We start from the raw sequence: 20,960 nt of genomic DNA on the forward strand, positions 1-20,960 counted from the left end.
TTCGTGATTCATATAATTACCAAATAACTATGCTTTATACCTGAAACTAGTATAACATTTCCTAAAAGATAAAAATTTTTTTAATTGAGTGCTGTGACTCTTAATAAAATATCATTAAAGAAAGAAGCAAGTAGATAAGAAATACTGTTTGGTTGCTTTGAAGAGCTATGTAACCCATCTTGTGCCACAGTAATTGAATCCAGTTATAGTGATAATCTACAAGGTTTTATTGTAGAGCCAGGAATGTGATACAACTAAATGGCCACAACCTCATAGCACAGGGAATATAGTTAATGGCACTGTAATAGGGTTATGTGGTGACAGACAGTAGCTACACGTGTGGTAGGCGGGGCATAAGGTATAGAGAAGGTGAATCATCATGTTGCACAGCTGAAACTAATGTAACATTGTGTGTCAACTATACTCAAAAAAAATTTTTAAATGAAATGGACATGATGTAAGTTTGAAAATACATTCAACTGTTTATTAAAACTTCTAAATTACCGATAGTACACATTCTATACTAAGTTTTTAATAGGGTCAAAGAGAGATGTTCAGAAATTTGTTCAGGGACCATCAAAAAAACAAAGAATGTCAGAAAAATACAAATTATTTGTAAAGTGCCAAAGTTTCATATTTTAACAAAATGAAAAAAGGTAAGCAAAAAATAATGCAACCTCAGAAAATACTTGTGATTGATTAGGAAAACTGCAGAAAAACAACCATAGATTGTTTGGTTATATTAGAAATCCGATTAAGAAGGACAGCCCATGGTTTTGATGGGACGGAGCCTGATGGGAAAATGCAAGATAGAGACACTAGTTCCTTCCTTAATAATTTTACTTACTGAAAGACAGTCATGAGGATATCCCAGGCTATGAAATTGATTCTTAAAAGTTAATGCAGATCGCAAATATCGCCATGACCATTACATGTCAGGTCAGACAGATGTGGCTTTGGATCCCAGCTTGATAATTGCTTCACTTTGAGACAGCCACGAGCTATATAAATACTCCATGCTTCCATTTCTCCATTTGCAAGGGACCTAGTACGATATCTGTTTCACCTCACGAATTCTTTGGCCTCAGTTTCTTCATCCAGAAAATGGGAAGGATTGTGCCCATTGTGTAGGTTGATGAAATAAGCATATAAGGTACTTGGCACCAGGAAATGAGAACCAAATAGATAATATTAGCTACCACTTATCAACTTCCTTCTTAATTCATTTCAGACATTTAGATACGGTATTTTATTTAATATCCAGACAACTTTGAAGTTGGTATTATTATCCCCATTTTGCAGATGAGAGCACTGAGATTAAGTTACTTATCAAACCCTGCAGCTAGTACATCGTGAAGCTGGAATTTGAACTTTGGTATATCGGACTCCAGTCCCATATTTGTAATCACTGTCATGCACAGCCTCTCCATAATGTTAAGGTGTCCCATAAAATTTAATTCCCTTTTGTTCCTTTCTACTTTTCAGTAGAAGATGTATGCCAGGAGGAGAGTGTGAGCCAGGAACATTGAGTATCAGTTTGGGAGAGGAAGGTAGGGCTGATGTTTGGGGATATTCTATTACTATTACTACCATCTATCTATAGGATTGGGACCTTTGCCTCCAGCCAGCTCTCAGCTAACACTCTTTTTGATTTGCCACACCCCTGTCATTTGTCTAATGCTTAACTTCCATATAGTATTAAGGGTGTGCAATACACGATGGCCAACCCTGAGCTGCTAGAACACAGGCAGCCTTGAATGGGAGAAGCCATCCCTCCGAGAACACGGCTCTGTTGCACAAAACATGCAGGAGAACATAGGTGTACCGGGTAAAATAAAACGCTTGCCAGCACCTTACCAACCACAAGTGGAGAGACAAAGCTAATTTAGCAAATGCTGTGTGACGAATAAAACAGAACTCTTGTCTGGACTTTTCTGAAAATGGGAGTATATTCTTAAAACTATCTTGCCTGAAACAATCTACGAGAAAGTAGTATATTAGCGTAAAGGCTAGGCCCCTGTATCTGAGACACCCATGAACGTGATGGGTTAGACGAGAGAGAATGTTAACAGTCCAGGCCTATAAGATGGCTCGGCTATCTTCAACATGGGGCATCCATCTCTGGGTCTAAAGTGGCTGCTCCCTACCACCAGCAGGACAGAGAAAGGTAGTACCCAGCTCTAGAATGGGCACCCGTCCCTTCTGCTTCCCTTGGGCCACATGAGGCAGCAAAGTGGGCCTGAAAATGTATCCTTGTGCCAGACAACATATACCCAGCTACCATTCTACTACTACATACAATGGTAGTAATTACAGATAGTCAGGAGCACAATCTGCTGCAGACTCTTTTGATTTTTTACTTTTAAACCAGAAGTTTCATAAGTCCCGAGAGAAAGATTCACAGCCCTAAAATGTGACAGGTTTCACAAGAAACAACTGGACCTGCAAACTGAAGACGTTTGTCAACATGAGCTACCTGGAAATAATTGCTGTTATATCTTCGGAATCGAAGAGACAGTATAAAAGATAAGCATAAGACATTCTGTGCACAACCACAACCATGTTAAATCTGTGACGATCTACAATACAGTGACACGCAGAGATGCTTGTAATCTACATGTCCTACAATATAAAACTATGAGAAACTATTTCAAAATGATGTGTGCTCATAGATAATAAGAAAGTGACACAAAAACATATATATATAATTGTCTTCAATGTGAGATCTTTGTGTAATTTTAATCTAGAGTTCTTTAAGTATTACATAGGCATTTTGAGTATCTATTACTCTAAGGCACAAAAAATAGTCACAGTACATTTCAAGGGGGGTGCAAAGTTTTACTCAAGCTTTAGTCCCAAAATAAAAATCAAAACAACAGCCCCTCTCAATTTCTTTGGGTCTCTTTTTAATGTTTTTAAATAGTCTTCTTTTCAAGTGTTCTCTAAGTCTCCAGAGTGGATTTCCTCTCCGGAAACTCTCCCTTTCCCACCTAACCTGAATACTCACCTCAGAGTGGGAGGAATTGAATGGCAAACCCAGAAAACCCCATGTCCGGAGTCTTGGAGGGTTCCAATAAGCCTCACCCAAGGACATTGTCCCCTCAGAGAAAGTATGACAGGAGACCCTCTGAAGAGGCCTCTTGACTGGATACTGCACTCCACACCCTGCCGAGATTTTGTAGGTTCTATTTATAAGTACTGACCATGACCACATGTGCCTGTGAGCTCCCTCTGCCTACAACGCAAAATGATAAGTGTTGCACAAGCAGAGAAACTGAGGCTTTAAATTACTGAGAGTTACATAGCTATACGTTGCAGAGCAAAGAATCCCCCCCCCCCCCCCGCTGTGGGGAACTTGACCACTCTCCTCTGTTATCCTCTCATTTGGAAACTTCACCTCCTGCATTAGATCCTCTGTGGTCATGATTTCCCTGATACTGCCTCTTCCTCCTGCCAACCACATAGTTGCCAATTGTGTATGCACTCATACACACAAACATACAGGCACACATACTCTAGGCTCTGAAGATACATGCCACCATTGTCTAGGGGGATGGGAGGGATGATAGGTAGAGGATGCATAGCTTCATTTGGGGTGATGGAGATGTCCTAAAATCAACTACTGATGTTTGCATACCTCTGAGAATATACTAAAAACCATTGAATTGTATATTTTAAATGGATGAATTGTATGGTATGTGGAATTATATTTCAATAAAAAGAGGAGGTAGATTAGGGCTTCTAGAAGATATGGCTGGTTCTTTATCTGAGACAGAAAACACAAGGCAAGTCCAGACTATCTTGTGCCAGAACACAATGAGGTGCTCAAAGACTGGCAGAGGTGAGAAAGACATGGATTGAAGGAGATCTCTCTGGCCAAATCTGGGACAAGGGGGGCATCAATAGGAATAATGCTAGTAATGGATACTAACATTTAGAATTTTATTTTTAAGTCAGTGAACAATTAAGTGAATGTCTGGCTGATGATGGAGGCCAGTTTTTCCCTGTTGGAGTGGGAGAATACAGATAAGCCAGCCAGGGGAGGTGCTGGGATTACCGGTGTGATAAGAGAATAGCATTGGAGACATCCATATGAACTCATGTTTAGTTTAGTATGGATGCAGATGATTACATATAGAAATATTTAGATATGTGCATATACATTGTTTAGTATATACATATATACATCCTTGCTCTCAGCTGAGGTGATCCGGAATCAATGGTAGCGCATTAGCAATGAGCACACTTAGTGCCCAGATCTTGGTTTCTAAAACCATTCTTCAGTAAAAGTGCTCCTTGGAGAAACAGCTGATTTTAGGACTCGGACATTATAGAAAATATATGGGATGAGCCAGAAGGATGTTGTAGAATCAGAAAGTAAGAAAGTGCTAAAAAACAAAACAAAACAAAGAAACCCACAATCATGGGAGTATGTCAAAAGACTCAGAAACCAAGTGAAACACCTCTCCACTGGCCAGATCTGGAACTAGTTGAACAAAAATAAATAAAGTAGTGTAAGATTATAACCCAAAGCAGAAAATAAGTGTCCACAAATCCCACTGATATAAAATAAATGATTGAATAAATAAATGGGAGAGAAGAGACAAATCTCCCAAATAGAATTCCAAATACCTTACATAGACACTGCCCTCAAGGAGGAAAAACATAACCACTATTTAAGTGTGGGCTGCACACCTCCTCCCATTCTGCTGTTAAGCCCATCCAGTGAATTTTTTAAACTTCAGAACCAGAGATTGGTGAGATTTCTTATTTGATCATTTCTTCTGAGCACATTTCCATTTAAAATTTTGAGCATATTTATAATAGCTGCTTATCTGCTAATTCAAACATCTGGGTCATCTTGAGGTCTGTCTCCATAGTTTACATTTTCTCTTGTGCAGAAGCTCTGAAAGTATGGTTTGCAGACTCCTGGCGTTCCCCAACATGCTTTCGGGGGACCTGCAAGGTTAAGACTATTTTCATGATAATACTAAGATGTAGTTGCCTGTTTCAATATGTTGACATTTGCAATGATGGCACAGAAGCAGCTGTCAATTAAACTTGCACGAATCAAGGCAGTAGCTGTAGTATACTACTGGACAGTTACTTAAGAATTTATTTGATAAACCCAGATAAGCTATTAGTTTCTTTCAATCTCAACCTTTGAGTGCACATCGTTTCAATATTCCATGCAACAAGCTGTGACTCATGCATAAGTCACTTTTGCTGCATAATGAAGCAGATAGAAAAAGCACTTCTGTGGTTGCTTCAGCAGAACTAGCTGATTCTTTCATGAAACACCATTTCTATTTGAAAGAACAATAGGTAGTCACACTGGTTTCTCAGAATTTAGAATTTGCTAGATATTTTCTAAAAAAAAAAAAAAAGAACAATGTGAGTGTGTAACTTCAAAGAAAGTGACTATTTTTGGCCCACAATGAAATTTGAAGTTTCAAGTGAAAATTGAAATTTTGAAAAACTTGTATCCACCACTATCTTGAGCATAAGAGTTTCTTTATATTTAAAGATTTACCTGGTGAGATCAGTCATGATATTAATGACTGATTTTTTAAAAATATTGAACAATGAAGTGTGCCAACATTTGAAAGATCTACATAACTCGGTGAGTCAGTATTTTACAAATGGCCAAAGCTAATGTTGCACATTGTGCATGAATAAAAGATCGATTCAAAGTGCAATATAAAATAATGGATTTTAATATAATAGAATGTGAAACACAACAGACTATAATATAGTTTCAAATTTCACATTGCAACAAACCTTTAAGAAACTATCATTTGTCAAATTTTAGTATAGTATGAAAGAAGAATATCCACAATCATCTGGAAAGGCTATTAAAATATTCCTATCTTTGAACTATGGGAGACCACATTATCTTCACACCTAAACCAAACCAAACTATTGCAATAGATTGAATGCAGAAGCAAATATGAGAATCTTGCTAATTTTCCATTAAACTAGACATCAAAGAGATCTGAAAAATATAAATAATGCCACTCTTCTCATTAATTGTTTCTGTTTTGGAAAATATAGTTATTTTTCATGAATATGGGTTATTGACATTAACGTATGAGGTTTTTTTTTAATTAGCAAATATTTTTAGATTTTGTTTTAATTTCTAATAAGGTAAATATCAATAGATATAATATGCATAACCAAATCCTGGTAGGATCCTCAGTAATTTTTTAAAAATATTTTATTTATTTATTTATTTATTTGACAGAGAGAGAGAGAACAAGCAGGGGGAGTGACAGGCAGAAGGAGAGGGAGAAGCAGGCTCCCTGCTGAGCAGGGAGCCTGATGCAGAGCTCAATCCCAAGACCATGGGATCATGACCTGAGCTGAAGGCAGATGCTTAACCGATTGAGCCACCCAGATACCCCAATCCTCAATAATTTTTGAATGTAAAGGGGTCCTCAGTTCAAAAAGTTTGAAAGATACTGCTTTTAATATGGGTCATATTTTTCTGTTTATTCATGTGTCTAATAATTTTGGATTATATTCTGGACATTGTGTGATCAATTATAGACTCTGGATTCTATTGTTCATCTAATAGTATTGATTATTTTGTTTTAGCAGGTAGTTAACTTATCTGAACACAAACTCTGCCTCTCTTACACTGGGCAGTAGCAGATCTCTTGTTAGTTCTTTTAGCCTTAGTTAGCTGCATTGCTTGGAATCTGCCATGCTTATGCATCATTCAGGGACCAGTCAGAGATTTGGGCAGCATTTACACACATAATTCAGGACACCTGCTCTGTAGCTCTGTCCTTTCTGAGATTTCTCCCTTTATTTTCCAGCTTTTGTGGTTACCCCAAAGTTTCTCCTCTGATATCTCAACCAGAATATCTGCAGGTTTTGGAGTTTTAGCCGCCATGAATAGCACAAACTGAGGCTTGTCCTTAGGCAAAAAGCAGGAGACTCACCAGTATTGTACTTTTCTCCCAAGTGTCAACTCCCCTCCAGTTTCTTCCTGCTTTTCCCTCTGCACTGCCTTCAGCTAGTTGATTTTAAATTTTGTCCATATGAGTTACTCCACCATTACCAGAACAGAACTCCAAACAAAGGCAAAAATAATTCAGTTGTACTTTTGAGGGAAAAAAGTTTACTGTGTTTAATATCACAATGCCCAGGATCTTTTAGCAAGTTATTTAAAAAATAGAGTCAGGGGGAAGGGAGACTTTTCCCATTCCTCTTGTGCATTTTTTTACCATTTACATTTTAACATCATTTTCATATATTATTTGAAAATTTTAAAAATGTAAAGGAAGAAAAAAGGAAGAGAAGTTAAAAATATATTGCAGAACCTAAGGTCACTTTTTCAGGTAACAGCATGGCAAGAGCGTGGCCTTGGGATTCAAACTACATAAATTTCAGTGAAAGTGATGCCTCTTATTAGCAGCATGAGCTTGAGCGATGGACTTTCATCTATAAGATGGAGAAAATAGTATTTTTGCTCTCTACAGTTGTTTGAGGATTAAGTGAGATAGTATATGTAAAGCACTTAGTACTGTTGAGCATATTAAAAACATCCTATAAATGTTAGCTTTTATTACTATTATTTTTAAGAGACAGTTATTTTAGCATCGAGCAGTGATCTCCAAGACAATATACTTTGGGGTAGGATAAAAAATATTAGGGCTTCTGCTTATGTTTTACCCCTTTCAATAACTGTTATTTGTGCATGTTTATATGCACAGACATGAAATTATATGCTTACCATTTTTTACCATATTCTTGATGGTATGTGTGATTTTTTTAAAAATTGGAGACTATTGGCTCAGAGATTCAGTCAAAACCCAGAAGCATATTTATATTCTCGCAGAAGAGTTTTCATTCTCAAAATGAAGCTTCTTTTATGCAGACCACAAAATATTTTCAAATTATTAATTAATTATTTCAAGTTTGCCAATGTGTCCTGGGGGATGGAATATCCCCACTTTAGACTCTGCCCCAGAAAGCCAGTGTGCTACATTTGTCTGCAACCCCAAGCAGTCAATGAAAGTTCCTTTGTCAAACCCCCATATCAAGAGCAGTGTGTTGCCTTGGATACTTAGTTTATATTAAGCAACTGAATTTATAAATAATTCAGGAAATGAGACAGACCTTGTTTTAATCAGCAGCATTCCTATAGATGCGTCCAATAGCAAAACTATGTATGCCATCTCATCTAAAGTCACTTGATTGTTACACATCACCAAATTAGAAAACTGGGGCTTGGGAGACATGGAAGAAAGAACTCTTGACTTTTAATCCCCGTTAATCAGCAATGGCGCAGACCATCTGTGTTTCCCCACACATTTGTCATGTGTTAGGTTTGTGAGCAGCTACCACTCAGGAGGTTGACACAGAGTACGTGCCCCGGTGGAGCCTCTGCCTTTTTTCTAAAAACAGGTAGTGGTTCAGGAGGAAAGAGAGACAATGTGAAAGTTTTGCTGGAGATAGTAATCACATTGAAAGAAAAGGAGAAAGCCCAAGAATGACATACTTATGAAACATTAATTTTTAAACAACAGATGTCTCCTTCAAGTATGAGAGGTGTTGGGATGCAGAGCTCAAGGGAGGGACAGCGCAGTCTGGAAGCTCTTGTGATTGATGTCAGCTTTGAGACAGTCTATCATAACTGAGCAAATGCCCTGGAATCTTCTGACCTTTAGAGCCAAAAGTCATGTTCAGCCCCAAAGAGAAAGCCAACTTTATTTCCCATTAAATGTGAGAGTAAGAACTTCTATTTTTCACAGGCACATCCCTGTAACGCTGCTGGTACATAGGTTAATTAGGGAAAATGTAATCCAGAGCCACATGTCAAGTTTTGCTGTTTGGGATTGAACACTCTTCTTTTTCAAGTCCATGGGCCAGGACTGATTTCTAAATTCTGTTGAAGAATGTCTGTGGCTCTTATGTATATTCTCAGGATCCACACCTAATTCCTGCTAGATTGTAAGATCCTGGAGAACAGCCCCTTGTACATCATACTCACCATAACATCCCAGGGACCTCTATAATGCCTGAGACAAATTAGATGCTTGAAAATATTGTTCTTGGGGCACCTGGGTGGCTCAGTCAGTTAAGCATCTGACTTCAGCTCAAGTCATGATCTCAGGGTCCTAGAATCGAGCCCCACGTCTGGCTCCCCACTCAGCAAGAAGTCTGCTTCTCCCTCTGCCTATCCCCCCACCCCGCCCCCGCAAACTGGTGCTCTCTCTGTCTATCTCTCAAATAAATAAATCTTAAAAAAAAGAAAAAAAAAATATTTGTTCTTCTTGTTGAACAAATGAAAATAAGGTCTGTGGCTTTCCATGAAGTCAGAACTAGGACTAGAAACCCCCAAAATTACTTCTAAATTTTAGATGTATCTCTAGACCCAACATGTGGCTTTTAAACTAGAATTGTAAAGTAGGCAGTGTCAATCTGGTATTGTTGTACTAATTCTCACAGAGTAAATAATTAAATTGTTATTTCTTTAATTATAACATGTTTTAAACACTTCATTCTTCAATGGGGTCCATGAATTAAATGACAATATTTAAAGATATTTTTAGATGTTAAAATATCTACACATTTTAAGCTATTTTTTAGTTAAAAGATCATTGTAAGTTTGTGTTTTAAGTATCACAGATTGTTGTACTTATGTCTGATGAAGTTAAATTCTATGGTCAGTATATTCTTCGGCAAGCAAGGTAGTGTTGATTTAATAATGTGAGCTTTCATAATAAAATTGAGTTGCCCAGAAAGTTCTGCTAGAACTCTGTTGCTAGAAAATGCAACAACGAATTATCTTGACATTATGTGTGCAAACAGAACACAGGGCTCTTGTGCCCAGGTGCAGATGGGCCCCACATTTGGGAGCTCCAACAGCTTACAACACCACTTATATACATCACCAGTATTAAGAATGGTTTTCCACTCTCAAATATTGGGTGACATTGCAAAATTGATGGGCAATTCACACCTTATGCCAGTGGTTCTCAGTCCCTAACTGAACAATAGAATTACCTAGGAAGCTTAACAAATAATAATAATAATAATAATAATAATAATAATAATAATAATAATACACATGTCTATGGAATCATCTCTTCCTAAATAGAGTACTGGAAATCCTAATTTTGCCCCTTGGGAAGTCTGTTTGGTATCTGGTGCCATTTTTTATTGAGGTTCTTTTTCTTCCCACTTCTAGAAAACCCAATTTCTGATGTGTAGTTTATGAAACCATCTGTAAGTGATAAGACTGAATAGCTCTGAGTTGTCCATGGTATTTAATTAGAAGGTTGGAGAGTGGAATCCCCTATTTGGGAGGAACTTATGATCAGCAAGGATATTGACAAGTGCCCAGAGCCTTTGGTTTCTTTTGTTAAGTATGTATTATAGTTGCCAGCAAATTACAAGGGTTTCATATCTAAGAATAAACATCAACTCTTGAATAGTTTTGCCTCCATCATTATGCACAAACCCATGCATGTTCTGCTCAACCTGAAAAGCAAACAGTTATTGAAACGCTCATATTGATGACATTTTAACACTGCATAATTAATCACTTTCTCTTTTTTGATCTGCCAGTTTTGTTTTCATTGTGGACCTAGATCAGGGAAGGGAAATATCAAAAGAGAGTTGTCGGGGCGCCTGGGTGGCTCAGTTGGTCAAGCAACTGCCTTCGGCTCAGGTCATGATCCTGGAGTCCCGGGATCGAGTCCCGCATCGGGCTCCCTGCTCGGCAGGGAGTCTGCTTCTCCCTCTGATCCTCGCCCTCTCATGCTGTCTCCCATTCTCTCTCTCAGATAAATAAATAAAAAATCTTAAAAAAAAAAAAAAGAGAGAGTTGTCAAACATTTAAGCACATCAAAATATGAACATATGTCCTAGTTTTCTAAAGAAAAGAAATTATTAAAGTCAGAAAAGCAAGGTTTAAATTAAACATACTGGTAAGTAAACATAGCTTTTTAGAAATTAGGAACTTTTGTATAAATGATTCAAGAGGGGCGCCTGGGTGGCTCAGTCAGTTAAGTGTCTGCCTTCGGCTCAGGTTGTGATCTCAGGGTCCTGGGATCGAGTCCCGCATCAGGTTCCCTGCTCAACAGGGAGTCTGCTTCTCCCTCTGTCCCTCCCCACCCTCATGTTCTCTCTCTCTCTCTCTCAAATAAATAAAATCTTTAAAAATAAATAAATTAATTAATTAATGAAAATGATTCAAAACATCAGTGCAAAGCTACAAACAGTGAATAGTCTCCTGAAGTTCTACTCTTCAGGAGATAAGAGCTAACTATATAGTTCTGTCCTCCACAGAGACAAAGAATTTTTTGTTGTTTCCTGGGGTTTTTTAGAGAACACTGTATATTCAAAGATCAAAATAATATTTTTCTGAATGATTCGTTCTCCTCTTTATCATTCATAAGCTTTTTCAGTTAAACACATTTTACATGCATATTTATTTATTTAAATACACACACATGCATGTATGTAGTTGGATAAAAACTTAAAGTCTTAATTTCAGCCTTTCAAAACAAGTTAACTGTATCAATGTAGCATAACAGTCAATATATATGCCACATACATTTGTTGTCTTAAATGGAACTTCACAGAAAGCAAGTATGTATTAATAGAGTGATGGATCATTTTTATAATCTGTATTTATGCACTTTAATCCCCAAAGATTTCAGGTGACAGTGTTATTCATGAACTGAATTTAATATTAGTCCCAGGTGTTAAAATCAAAAGATCTCAAAAATTACATCTGATGTGTAATATAATCATCAATTTTAAAAACAAAGGGATGATGTTTAAAAATCACGTGCAGATAGCAGAAGTGAAATAACCAAGTTAAAATGATTTGCACTATTTTTTGGAGTTTACAAAAACCAATTCTTTTATAAAATGGCAGTTATTCTTTAGTTAAATACACATGTTTATATTTTCATGCCCTAAAATATTTTGTGCAAAGAATAATTTATCTGACCCATAAAACCAACAGAGGAAATTCAGAAGGTTTAAAGTAATGAGGTTAGAGAGAAGATACACAGCTACTTTTTAACTCAGAATTGCCAAACTAATACAATTTGTCCAAGGATTCGTGTAAGACAGCTATATTACTCCTGCCATTTTTAATACAATTTATATACCTCTGCACTTACCAACAAAATTTTTGAGTTTAACTTACACCTAATAGTATTGACTTTTTTTTTAAAGATTTTATTAATTTATTTGTCAGAGAGAAAGAGAATAAGCAGGGGGAGCGGCAGGCAGAGGGAGAAGCAGACTCTCCTCTGAGCAGGGAGCCCCATGCGGGACTCGATCCCAGGACCCTGGGATCAAGACCTGAGCTGGAGGCAGACACTAAACTGAGCCACCCAGGCATCCCTGTATTCACTTTTTAAAGTATTTTTTCTGCCTTTTGGTCAATCCAGCTATGCAGAGGCTTAGTTATTGTTACAGATTTCCTCTTGGCCACTTCTGTGAGAGAGGGGCTTATCTTGAAACACCAGCATCCTTAAAACCTTAAAAGTTTATTTTGTTGTGCACCCTGTTTTTTGTTTTTGAGCTCTGGCCTATTTTTTAATTTATTTTTTAAGCTTTTTAAAATTTTTATTTACAACTGAAGTATAGTTGACATACAATGTTATATTAGCTCCAGGTGTACAACATAGAGATTGGACAATTCTATCCATTACTCAGGGCTCACCAAGGTGAGTACAGTCCCCATCTGTCACCATACAAGGTCATTACAGTAGTATCGACTATATTCCCTATACTGTACTTTTCATCCCCATGACTTTTTTATAACCGGAAGTTTTTTCTTAATCTCCTTTATTTTGCCTATACCCCTACCTCCTACCCCTCTGGCAACCACCACTTTGTTCTCTGTATTTATGGGTCTCTTTTTGCTTTGTTTGTTTATTTTGATTTTTCGATTCCACATATAAGTGAAATCATATGGTATTTGTCTTTCTCTGTCTGACTTATTTCACTTAGCGTAATACTTTCTAGGTCATGTTGTCACAAATGTCACAAATGTCAAGATCTCATTGTTTTCTATGGCTGAGTAATACTCTGGTGCGTGTGTGTGTGGACATGCATGCCCCCTCTTCTTTATCCATCCATCTATTGATGGACATTTGGTTGCTTCCGAATCTTGGCTGTTGTAAATAATGTTGCAACAAGCATAAGGATGCATGTATCTTTTGAATCAATGGTTTCATTTTCTTTGAGTAGTAGTAGAATTACTGGATCATATGGTAATTCTATTTTTAATTTTTTTAAGGAAGCTCCATACTGTTTTCTACAGTGTTTGCACTGGTTTACATTCCCACCTATTTTTAATTGGTGCTTCTTAACTCTCTCTAGGCCAAAGGAGTCAAAGAAACTTCGAGTACTTCCCACTTGGAGGCATGGAGAAGTGGAAGCCTTCCCCACGCGCACAGGCCCGGTTGGTGCCGTCACTGGGGAGAGGTGTGTGGGCAGCGGCAGGAGGGACGCCCACTGCGAACTGTGAGTTTGTACCCATGCTATGAGATGGTGTTCCTTTGCTCTGTGTGATAGCTGCCTGTAACCCGTCCACCATCTCCGGCTCGCTTTATCTCACGATTCCGTTTCTCCCTTGATGGATGGAAGGCTTGCTCCCTTGGATGGCTGTTAAAATGGCTTTCTTGGTCAGGGAATGCGTCTTTGTTCAGCCCTCATTTTCAAAGAATTTTTTCCTTGGTGTTCTAAGGTTTCAGGAGCACAATTTGCTATCCTCTGTGAGATAGTGTGTCTTGTCCAACTGGTGTATTTCTTTCCTTCTGAGCTACTTCGCCCATTGCCTCCTGTGTTATGGCTCCAGACGTTTCCTTTAAGGTGTGCGTCGGGCCACATCCCACCCATCCCTTGGAAATGTTGTGACTTTTAGCTGTACCGCTCTACCCTCCCCAACAACATCTCAGTGTAGAGTCTGTCAATTTGCACACCAAGTATTAGACCACTTGGTATTGTTTAGGACTCAGTGCAAAGTACGGTTATGCATTGTTGCAATGATGCCTTCAACGGTAGCTTGTAACTGAGCCCGCTTGGTCATCTCCCCAACCTTGGGTCGACTGTGGTCTTGCAGCAGTGGCTGAAGGATGGAGGCCTTCCAGGCAACTCAGGTATCAGCACAGCACCAGGCCAGGGAGGGCCCGAGGCCCAGGGGCTTCCCCTCAGGTTTGTCAATGCCAGCGAGCCCCCTGGCTGGGAGGTGGTAGCCTCACACAGGAATGGTGAGTCACACGTTCTGGTTCAGGCTGTGCTGCGCTGTACCTCTTCGTTGTATAGGAGTCGAGAGCCAGGGTCCCCCCAAGTCTGGCCAGGGGTACGTGTGGCCCATGCACTAGGGCTTGTCAATGTTTCTCACTGTTCTCTAATTAGTGTCTCAGTTTGTTGTTATGCCCAACATATTGTCCGAGGACTCGTGCACGCGTGTGTGTGTGTGAGAGTGTGTGAGTGTGAGAGAGAGAGTATGTGAAATTGGTGTCTATGCAGATTCAGACTGGGACAGATTTTTAGCCCCAAAGCCTACTTGCCAGCATGAAACAGAGATAAGAAATCATGGTTATCAGAAACAGCAACTTCTAGATAAAGGGATGGACGGTGGGAGAGAGTGAAGGGCTTGCATAGCTCGCTCACGGGATGATCTGCTGTCGTTGGGTCCTCGCTCTAGGCTCCTGGGTGTTCCCACGACCTCACGGAGGGGTGGCTGGAGGTGAGAATACACATTCGCTCTGTGTGGTCTTCCTGTCAGAGAGAGAGAGCCATTGTTTCCATGTTTCCCCCATAACATCTGGTTCTAAACCCCCTCCTCTGATGACGTCCGGTGACTCTTATTCCTGTTCAGCTGTTCAGATTTCTTCCCCTCTTCCGTACTTTTTTTTCCCACTTTTTTCCCACTTTTCGTACTTTTCCTTCCAGGTATGCAATAAGTGACAGGGTTTTGTTTCTTTGTTTGTTTTGATGATCAATGAATCCCCAAAGTTTCCCAAGAAAGGGGAAAAAAAAGAATAAGAAGGAACCACAACACACCTATTAGGATGGTTAAAGTGAAGAACCCCAATGGCACCAAGGGCTGGCAAGGATGTGCAGCAAGCGGAACCCAGGGAGGGCTCAGCAGTATCCCCCAGAGTTCAACAGACACTTACTAGATGGCCCTGCAGTCCCGCTCCTGGGATCTCACCCTCGAGAAATGAAACGTCCTTTTCATGCAGAATGTTGTATAAGCTCTACCCATAATCATCAAAAACTGGACACAACCCAAATGTCCTCTGGCTCATGAGAGAATGGACAGATGGTGGGACTGCCGCAGCACTGGATTCTGCTCGGCAACGAGGAGAGACATGGGACTGACACCCTCAGCACATGGGGTCCATCTCGGGGGCCTGGCTCAGGGCATCAAGTATGGGGTGGTTCCATCTGTAAGACATTCTTGGAAAGACAAACCTACAGTGACGGAGTGGCCAGGGGCAGAGTCTTCTTTCTCCCACTCTTAACTCATGTTTCCCAAGACTTGATCCAATTCTTTACTCCTTTAAGTCTGACCTTTTGTAAGTTCCTCGATTTTGTGACGGGCGACAGGGCCATGGGCAGTATTTTTGGGTTCGTGAATCACACTCTGTGCCGTGGACCATAGTGGTCCTCCCTGTGGCCCCAGGTGGAGTGGGGAGCTGGGTTGCCCGAGCAGAGCACCCTCTGGGGTCAGCTCCCAGAGAGACAGGTGCTGCTCGGACATCTGCCGCACATCTATGCCCGCGCTCCTCACAGCTTACCAACCCCGAGGACATCGCCTTTGGCTTTGGGTTTTCTGGGGGTTTATTTCTCTATAAATTTGATCAGGCTGCCATTGAGTTCTGACCTGGATTTATTTCCTAACCTCCTGCTTTAATGCCTTTTTTATGCCAGACTCATCACTTTTTTCACGGTCTCCTAGGTTGACGGTCTTCCTCTTAAATATTGCTTTAATCTCACAGAGCATTTCTGCAATGTGACCTGGTTCTTCCTGCACACCTAGCTGGGATGCATCCCATCTTCATTGCCAACTGGACACCGGCAGCCAAGCTATCCCAGACACCCCAGTGCAGACGGTCTCATTGGCCAAATTAAGCTGCTCCATGCACTTCGATTGTGAAGTCAGTTAAAACACACGGCAAGGAGCAAAGGGAAAGAAGTAGGGTTCATTAATGGGCTCAGGGAAGGGTGCAAGCAGGGCGGTGGGATTAACTCCCTCAATCCTGGTGGCACTGTGTTAATGTCAGCTGTGTGTCTGTCTGTCTCTGCCACACGAAACATCCCAGCCCTGTTGTTGACCCTTGAGCAAGGAGACCCCATCAGAGGAGGGGCCCACAGCCAGACATCCCTGTCCCAATCACTACGAGAGCCTGCACAGTGGCCCAGGGTTGTATTTGCGTTTCTCAGACTGCGACACAGAGAGCCACAAAGAGTGGTTGAAGGGAAAACCTCATGAATATTTAGAGTCACGAATTGCAGGGACCCTTTCGCCTTTTCGTTCCCTCTCTGCTTATGAACCTGTCTCTACTGGACATATCCAGGGATGCTGCTGACGGCTTTCATTCTACATACTGACACTTACCCAACTTACATCTTTCCCTTTTCATGTTTTCTCATCTTCGACAGCAGCACTGGATAGTAAAAAGCGAGACCAAAAATGCACATTATACTACGCTCCCCCCACCCCAACCTGCCGAGAAAAGGGGTGGGGGGTGGGAGAGTCAACATACGTGTTTGTGTTATCAAGGGGTCTCCTCTCTTACTCTGATCACTGTTAGGGCTCTTAGCAAATGTGGTTTTCCTTCTGCAGCCAAATGGCCTCGCTAGTACGAGTCTCCAGAACCAGAGCCTCTTCCTCAGTCATTGACAAAACTGAACAGCCCCTCGAGCTGTTAGAACTGTTGACCTCCCCATCTGTGGGGGACCTGGTCCCCTGAGACCCCAGGCATGGAGGAGGAGAGAAAGCCCATTTCTCCAGACGGGTACAGCCCAAAGAGAGAAAACAAGAAAGGAAGGGGCTAAGCCACAGACCCTTAGTTCCCTCTACCCAAATGACCAATCAAAATCTTTTTACTATAAAGTGAGGATTCAGGGGCGCCTAGGTGGCTCAGTCTGTCAAGCATCTGCCTTTGGCTCAGGTCACGATCCCAGGGTCCTGGGATCAAGCTCTGCATCGGGCTCCCTGCTCCGCAGGGAGTCTGCTTCTCCCTCTCTCTCTGCTCCTCCCCCTGCTTGTGCTCTCTCTCTCTCTCTCTCAGATAAATAAATAAATAAATCTTTAACAAAAATAAAGTGAAGATCCAGGAAACTACCAAAAAACCCCAAAAAACAAACATGTGGCCTAATGATTTATTGTAAGGTATATACTTGAAACGACTACCCAAGTCAAGAAACAGAGCTTTGCCGTCCAGCCTAGAAGTGGCTTCCGTGTGCCCCCTCCTCCCGCAAATAACTGTTGCAATAACAGAACCACCATCCTGACTTTGATGCTGACCAGTCAGATGAGCCCTTTCTCCTCCCAGGGACAAGGAAAGAGTGGAAGGGGCCCAGAATGTCACTCCAGCGAGCTCCCTCCATGTAGAAACCAGAGGAGTCAGCCTCCAACTTCTGGTCACCATGGAGTCTTATCAAAGCACATGATTCCCGTGTCATACCTTGTTGATTGCTATTTCTGTTTAAATATTGCTTTTATTGCCTTAAAATAGTACTAAAATCCTTATTTTTGACACTTAAAACAGCTCCAGCTTTCTTCTTAAGAGTAAGAACTGTAAACAGCTTGATCTCTATAAACGCACACCTACCATATACTTTTGGTTCCATGCCTCTCCGAGGTGTTTCATAGGTACTTAGTTCTTGTATGGGCTATTATGTGGCTGATACTTTGAGATGGGAAAATAAAATTTATTTGCTTTCACCCTCAAAGTCACCATCTTCTTAAAAATTTGTTTCTCGGCCATGTATCTACACAAGAAACAAAGTTAATATGATCAAGAAAGAAATTTGAGTTCCAAGAAAAAGCAAATAGACTTAATATCAGCTGCACATAATACATATATATGTTTATATCCATTTAAAAGTAATTGGATAGGTGCTTAAATTGCTTAATCATTACCGTTTAGAAATGGAAAGCAGCTTAGAGGCTGCTTTCATTTCACGGGAAAGGAAACTGAAATCCAAAGAATCTGATTCTTGTCAATCAGAAATAGTACCAGGTCTAGGGGCACCTGGGTGGCTCAGCTGGTTGAGCGTCTGCCTTTGGCTCAGGTCATGGTCCCAGGGTCCTGGGATCAAGTCCCACTTTGGGCTCCCTGCTCTGCAGGGAGCCTGCTTCTCCCTCTCCATCTGCTTTTCCCTCTGCTCATGCTCTCGCTCTCTCTCTCTCTCTCTTAAATAAATGGATAAAATCTTAAAAAATAAAAATAGTACCAGGTCCTGACTCTTTCCACTGTACCAAAATATTTACTCCGACTGCACAGAGTTGGCTCCAGTATCACAAACAAGACATAAATAGTCTCCTTGAACTAATACCACCAGTATAGAAACTCATTTTCAAAGAAAATCATTACTTGAACATTTTATTATAAGACATTCCAGGAAAGTAGAATAATAAAATCAACCCGACACCTAGCTTTAATACTTGCTAACTGTGTCAGCCCAGAAAGATTGTTATACCTCAGTAACAAGTAACCTCAGCGGCCTTACAGCAGCTCTTAAAGCAACAAATTTATTGCTCTATGTCCAACGCAGCTGGTGGGAAGATGAGGGGCTTTGCTTGGGGATGTAGGTTGGCGGAGGCCCCATGATCTTACGACACCCACATTAAACAAGAGCCTCGTGAGTTTGCTATGGTGCAGCCCAGGGCACACAGGAGAGTCAATGCAGGTGATGAGATGCTTACCCTTGATGTACCTCATTACTTCTGCTCACGTTCCATTGGCAGATCTGATGACCTGGCCTTAGGGAACTAACTTCAAGAACACGGGGGAGTTTAATTCCCCAGGCTATCAGAAAGTAGGGGGAACCAGATGTCGGTAAACATCAGTAATGTCAAAATCTGCTCTGTTTGCTTCATTAGTGTGTGTGTGTGTGTGTGTGTGTGTGTAAAATGTTTTAATGTAAACTAGAGACATGACATAAATATTGTGTTGTGTATCTCTTTAAAATAAAGACATCCCTCCCCCACATTTTTTCTGCAGTATTGGCAATGGGAGTTATAGACATTTTGCCAATTCACCTCTAAATACTTCAATATGCATTTCTTTTTTTTTATTAAAAAGATACTTTACTTTATAATGACATGATCATTGCCATGCCTAACCAAATTAATAGTGCCCCAGTATCTCCAACATCAAGTCATAGTTAAGTTTTCCAATTATTTCAGAACTTGCTTTTCTATGTACACACCAGGCTCCAGTTAAGGACTATACACTGCATTACTCTGTCTAGTATAATCTGTCTTAATAAAACGTAGTCCCCTTCTGCCCCCCCAAGCACTTTGCCATATGACTCTGACTTTCTGGAGGGACAGTTACAAGCTCTAGTGAATGCAGTTGCAGCGTGAATGTCCCTCCTGATTGTATCTGTCTGTTTTGTTGTGGAACACTTCCCTTGCTCCTTTATCCTGGATTTATCCATAACCCAGAAGGCAGATAGAAAGGCTTCGTTCAGCTCAGGGTCCCCCCACCTTTGGACAGGACACTTCCTAAGTGCTAGCATAAAGTTCACACTGTCCCAAGAGGGAGGAGCTGTGGTCTGATGGTCTCCACTCTCAGTGCTGCTCACGCCCATCACACCCGGCCCTCCCATCGCGGACCCCCTGCCCGCAACACGTGGTCTGAGCAAGGATATTTTGTCACCATGCCAGCTCCCCATGAAGCCTAAAAGGAAAACATTTTAAGGGGCACCTGGATGGCTCAGTCGTTAAGCATTTGCCTTTGGCTCAGGTCATGATCCCAGGGTCCTGGGATCGAGCCCCGCATCGGGCTCCCTGCTCAGCGGGAAGCCTGCTTCTCCCTCTCCCACTCTCCCTTCTTGTGTTCCCTCTCTCGCTATGTCTCTCTCTGTCAAATAAATAAAATCTTTAAAAAAAAAAAAAAACATTTTAAGAAGCAATATTCCATTTCCATTTGCAACTCTCCCAGGCAGTGACATTTCAGATAATATGGAGAAGCTACAAAAATTAAGCAAGTCAGTGTAGAAAATTGGCAGTCTGAATGTCTGAGGTTAGCAAGGGGAGGGTCCAAATCCTAGTTCAAATGCGTCTCCCCCCAGGTTTCTCCTGTGGTAGTGCTCTGGGTTCTGCTCCTGCCCCTCTGGCTTCTCCTTCTGGGTATTGTTTATAGGCCCTTCCTGCGCCCCAGTGTGGATGTTGGGGTGCTGTCCCAGGTGCTGTTCTCTCTGCTCCTGATGGGCCTTCGTGGGATGGTATCACCCACAAACATGGCTTCAGCTGAAGTCTATACACTGTGAGTCATAAATCTCAGTGTATTAGGGTTCTCCAGAGAAACAGAAACAGAACCTGTAGGATACGTATGTATTTAGAGATACTTACATGCATATATATGCATGACATATACATATCTTATGTATGGGAGAGAGAGAGAGAGAGAGAGAGATTTATTGTAAGGCTTGGCTCATGCAATTTTGGAGACTGGGAAGTCCCAAGTTCTGCTGTAGGCAAGCTGGAGACCCCAGAGCCCATGGCATACATTCCAGTCCAAGCCCACAGGCCTGAGAGTCAGGGGAGCTGTTGGTACATTGCCCAGCCCAAGGACGGGATACCCTATCCCAGGCCTTCAGTGGATTGGCTGAGGCCCACCCGCATCGGGGAGGGCAATCTGCTTTATTTTTTAAGTGGGCTATTTATTCAAATGTTACAGCACCCTCACATGCATGCTCAGAAATGCACGCTCAAAATGTGCCTGGGTGCCCTG

General features: G+C 41.0%; 1 protein-coding gene across 10 annotated transcripts in view; it reads left to right on the top strand.

Moving 5' to 3' along the window:
- LOC123849498 (uncharacterized) overlaps nucleotides 1-20,960 on the top strand; it is a 211,325-nt gene that overhangs the window by 1,934 nt on the left and 188,431 nt on the right. For 9 of the 10 annotated variants that reach the window (XR_006792079.3, XR_010407558.1, XR_006792080.3 and 6 more), the window contains exon 2: nucleotides 13,360-13,503. Coding sequence is in view for 3 of the 10 variants with exons in the window: in XM_064578974.1 (XP_064435044.1) it covers nucleotides 13,360-13,503 (144 nt within the window). In the remaining 7 variants the exon portion in view is untranslated. Of the gene's footprint in view, nucleotides 1-1,442; nucleotides 1,551-13,359; nucleotides 13,504-20,960 lie in introns of those variants that run through there. The other variant, XR_010407556.1, reaches the window with a different exon arrangement.

The sequence above is a fragment of the Mirounga angustirostris genome, unplaced genomic scaffold (genome assembly GCF_029215605.1).
Source record: "Mirounga angustirostris isolate CCGP_5_RB_7025 unplaced genomic scaffold, mMirAng1.0.hap1 SCAF_15, whole genome shotgun sequence".
NCBI lineage: Eukaryota > Metazoa > Chordata > Mammalia > Carnivora > Phocidae > Mirounga > Mirounga angustirostris.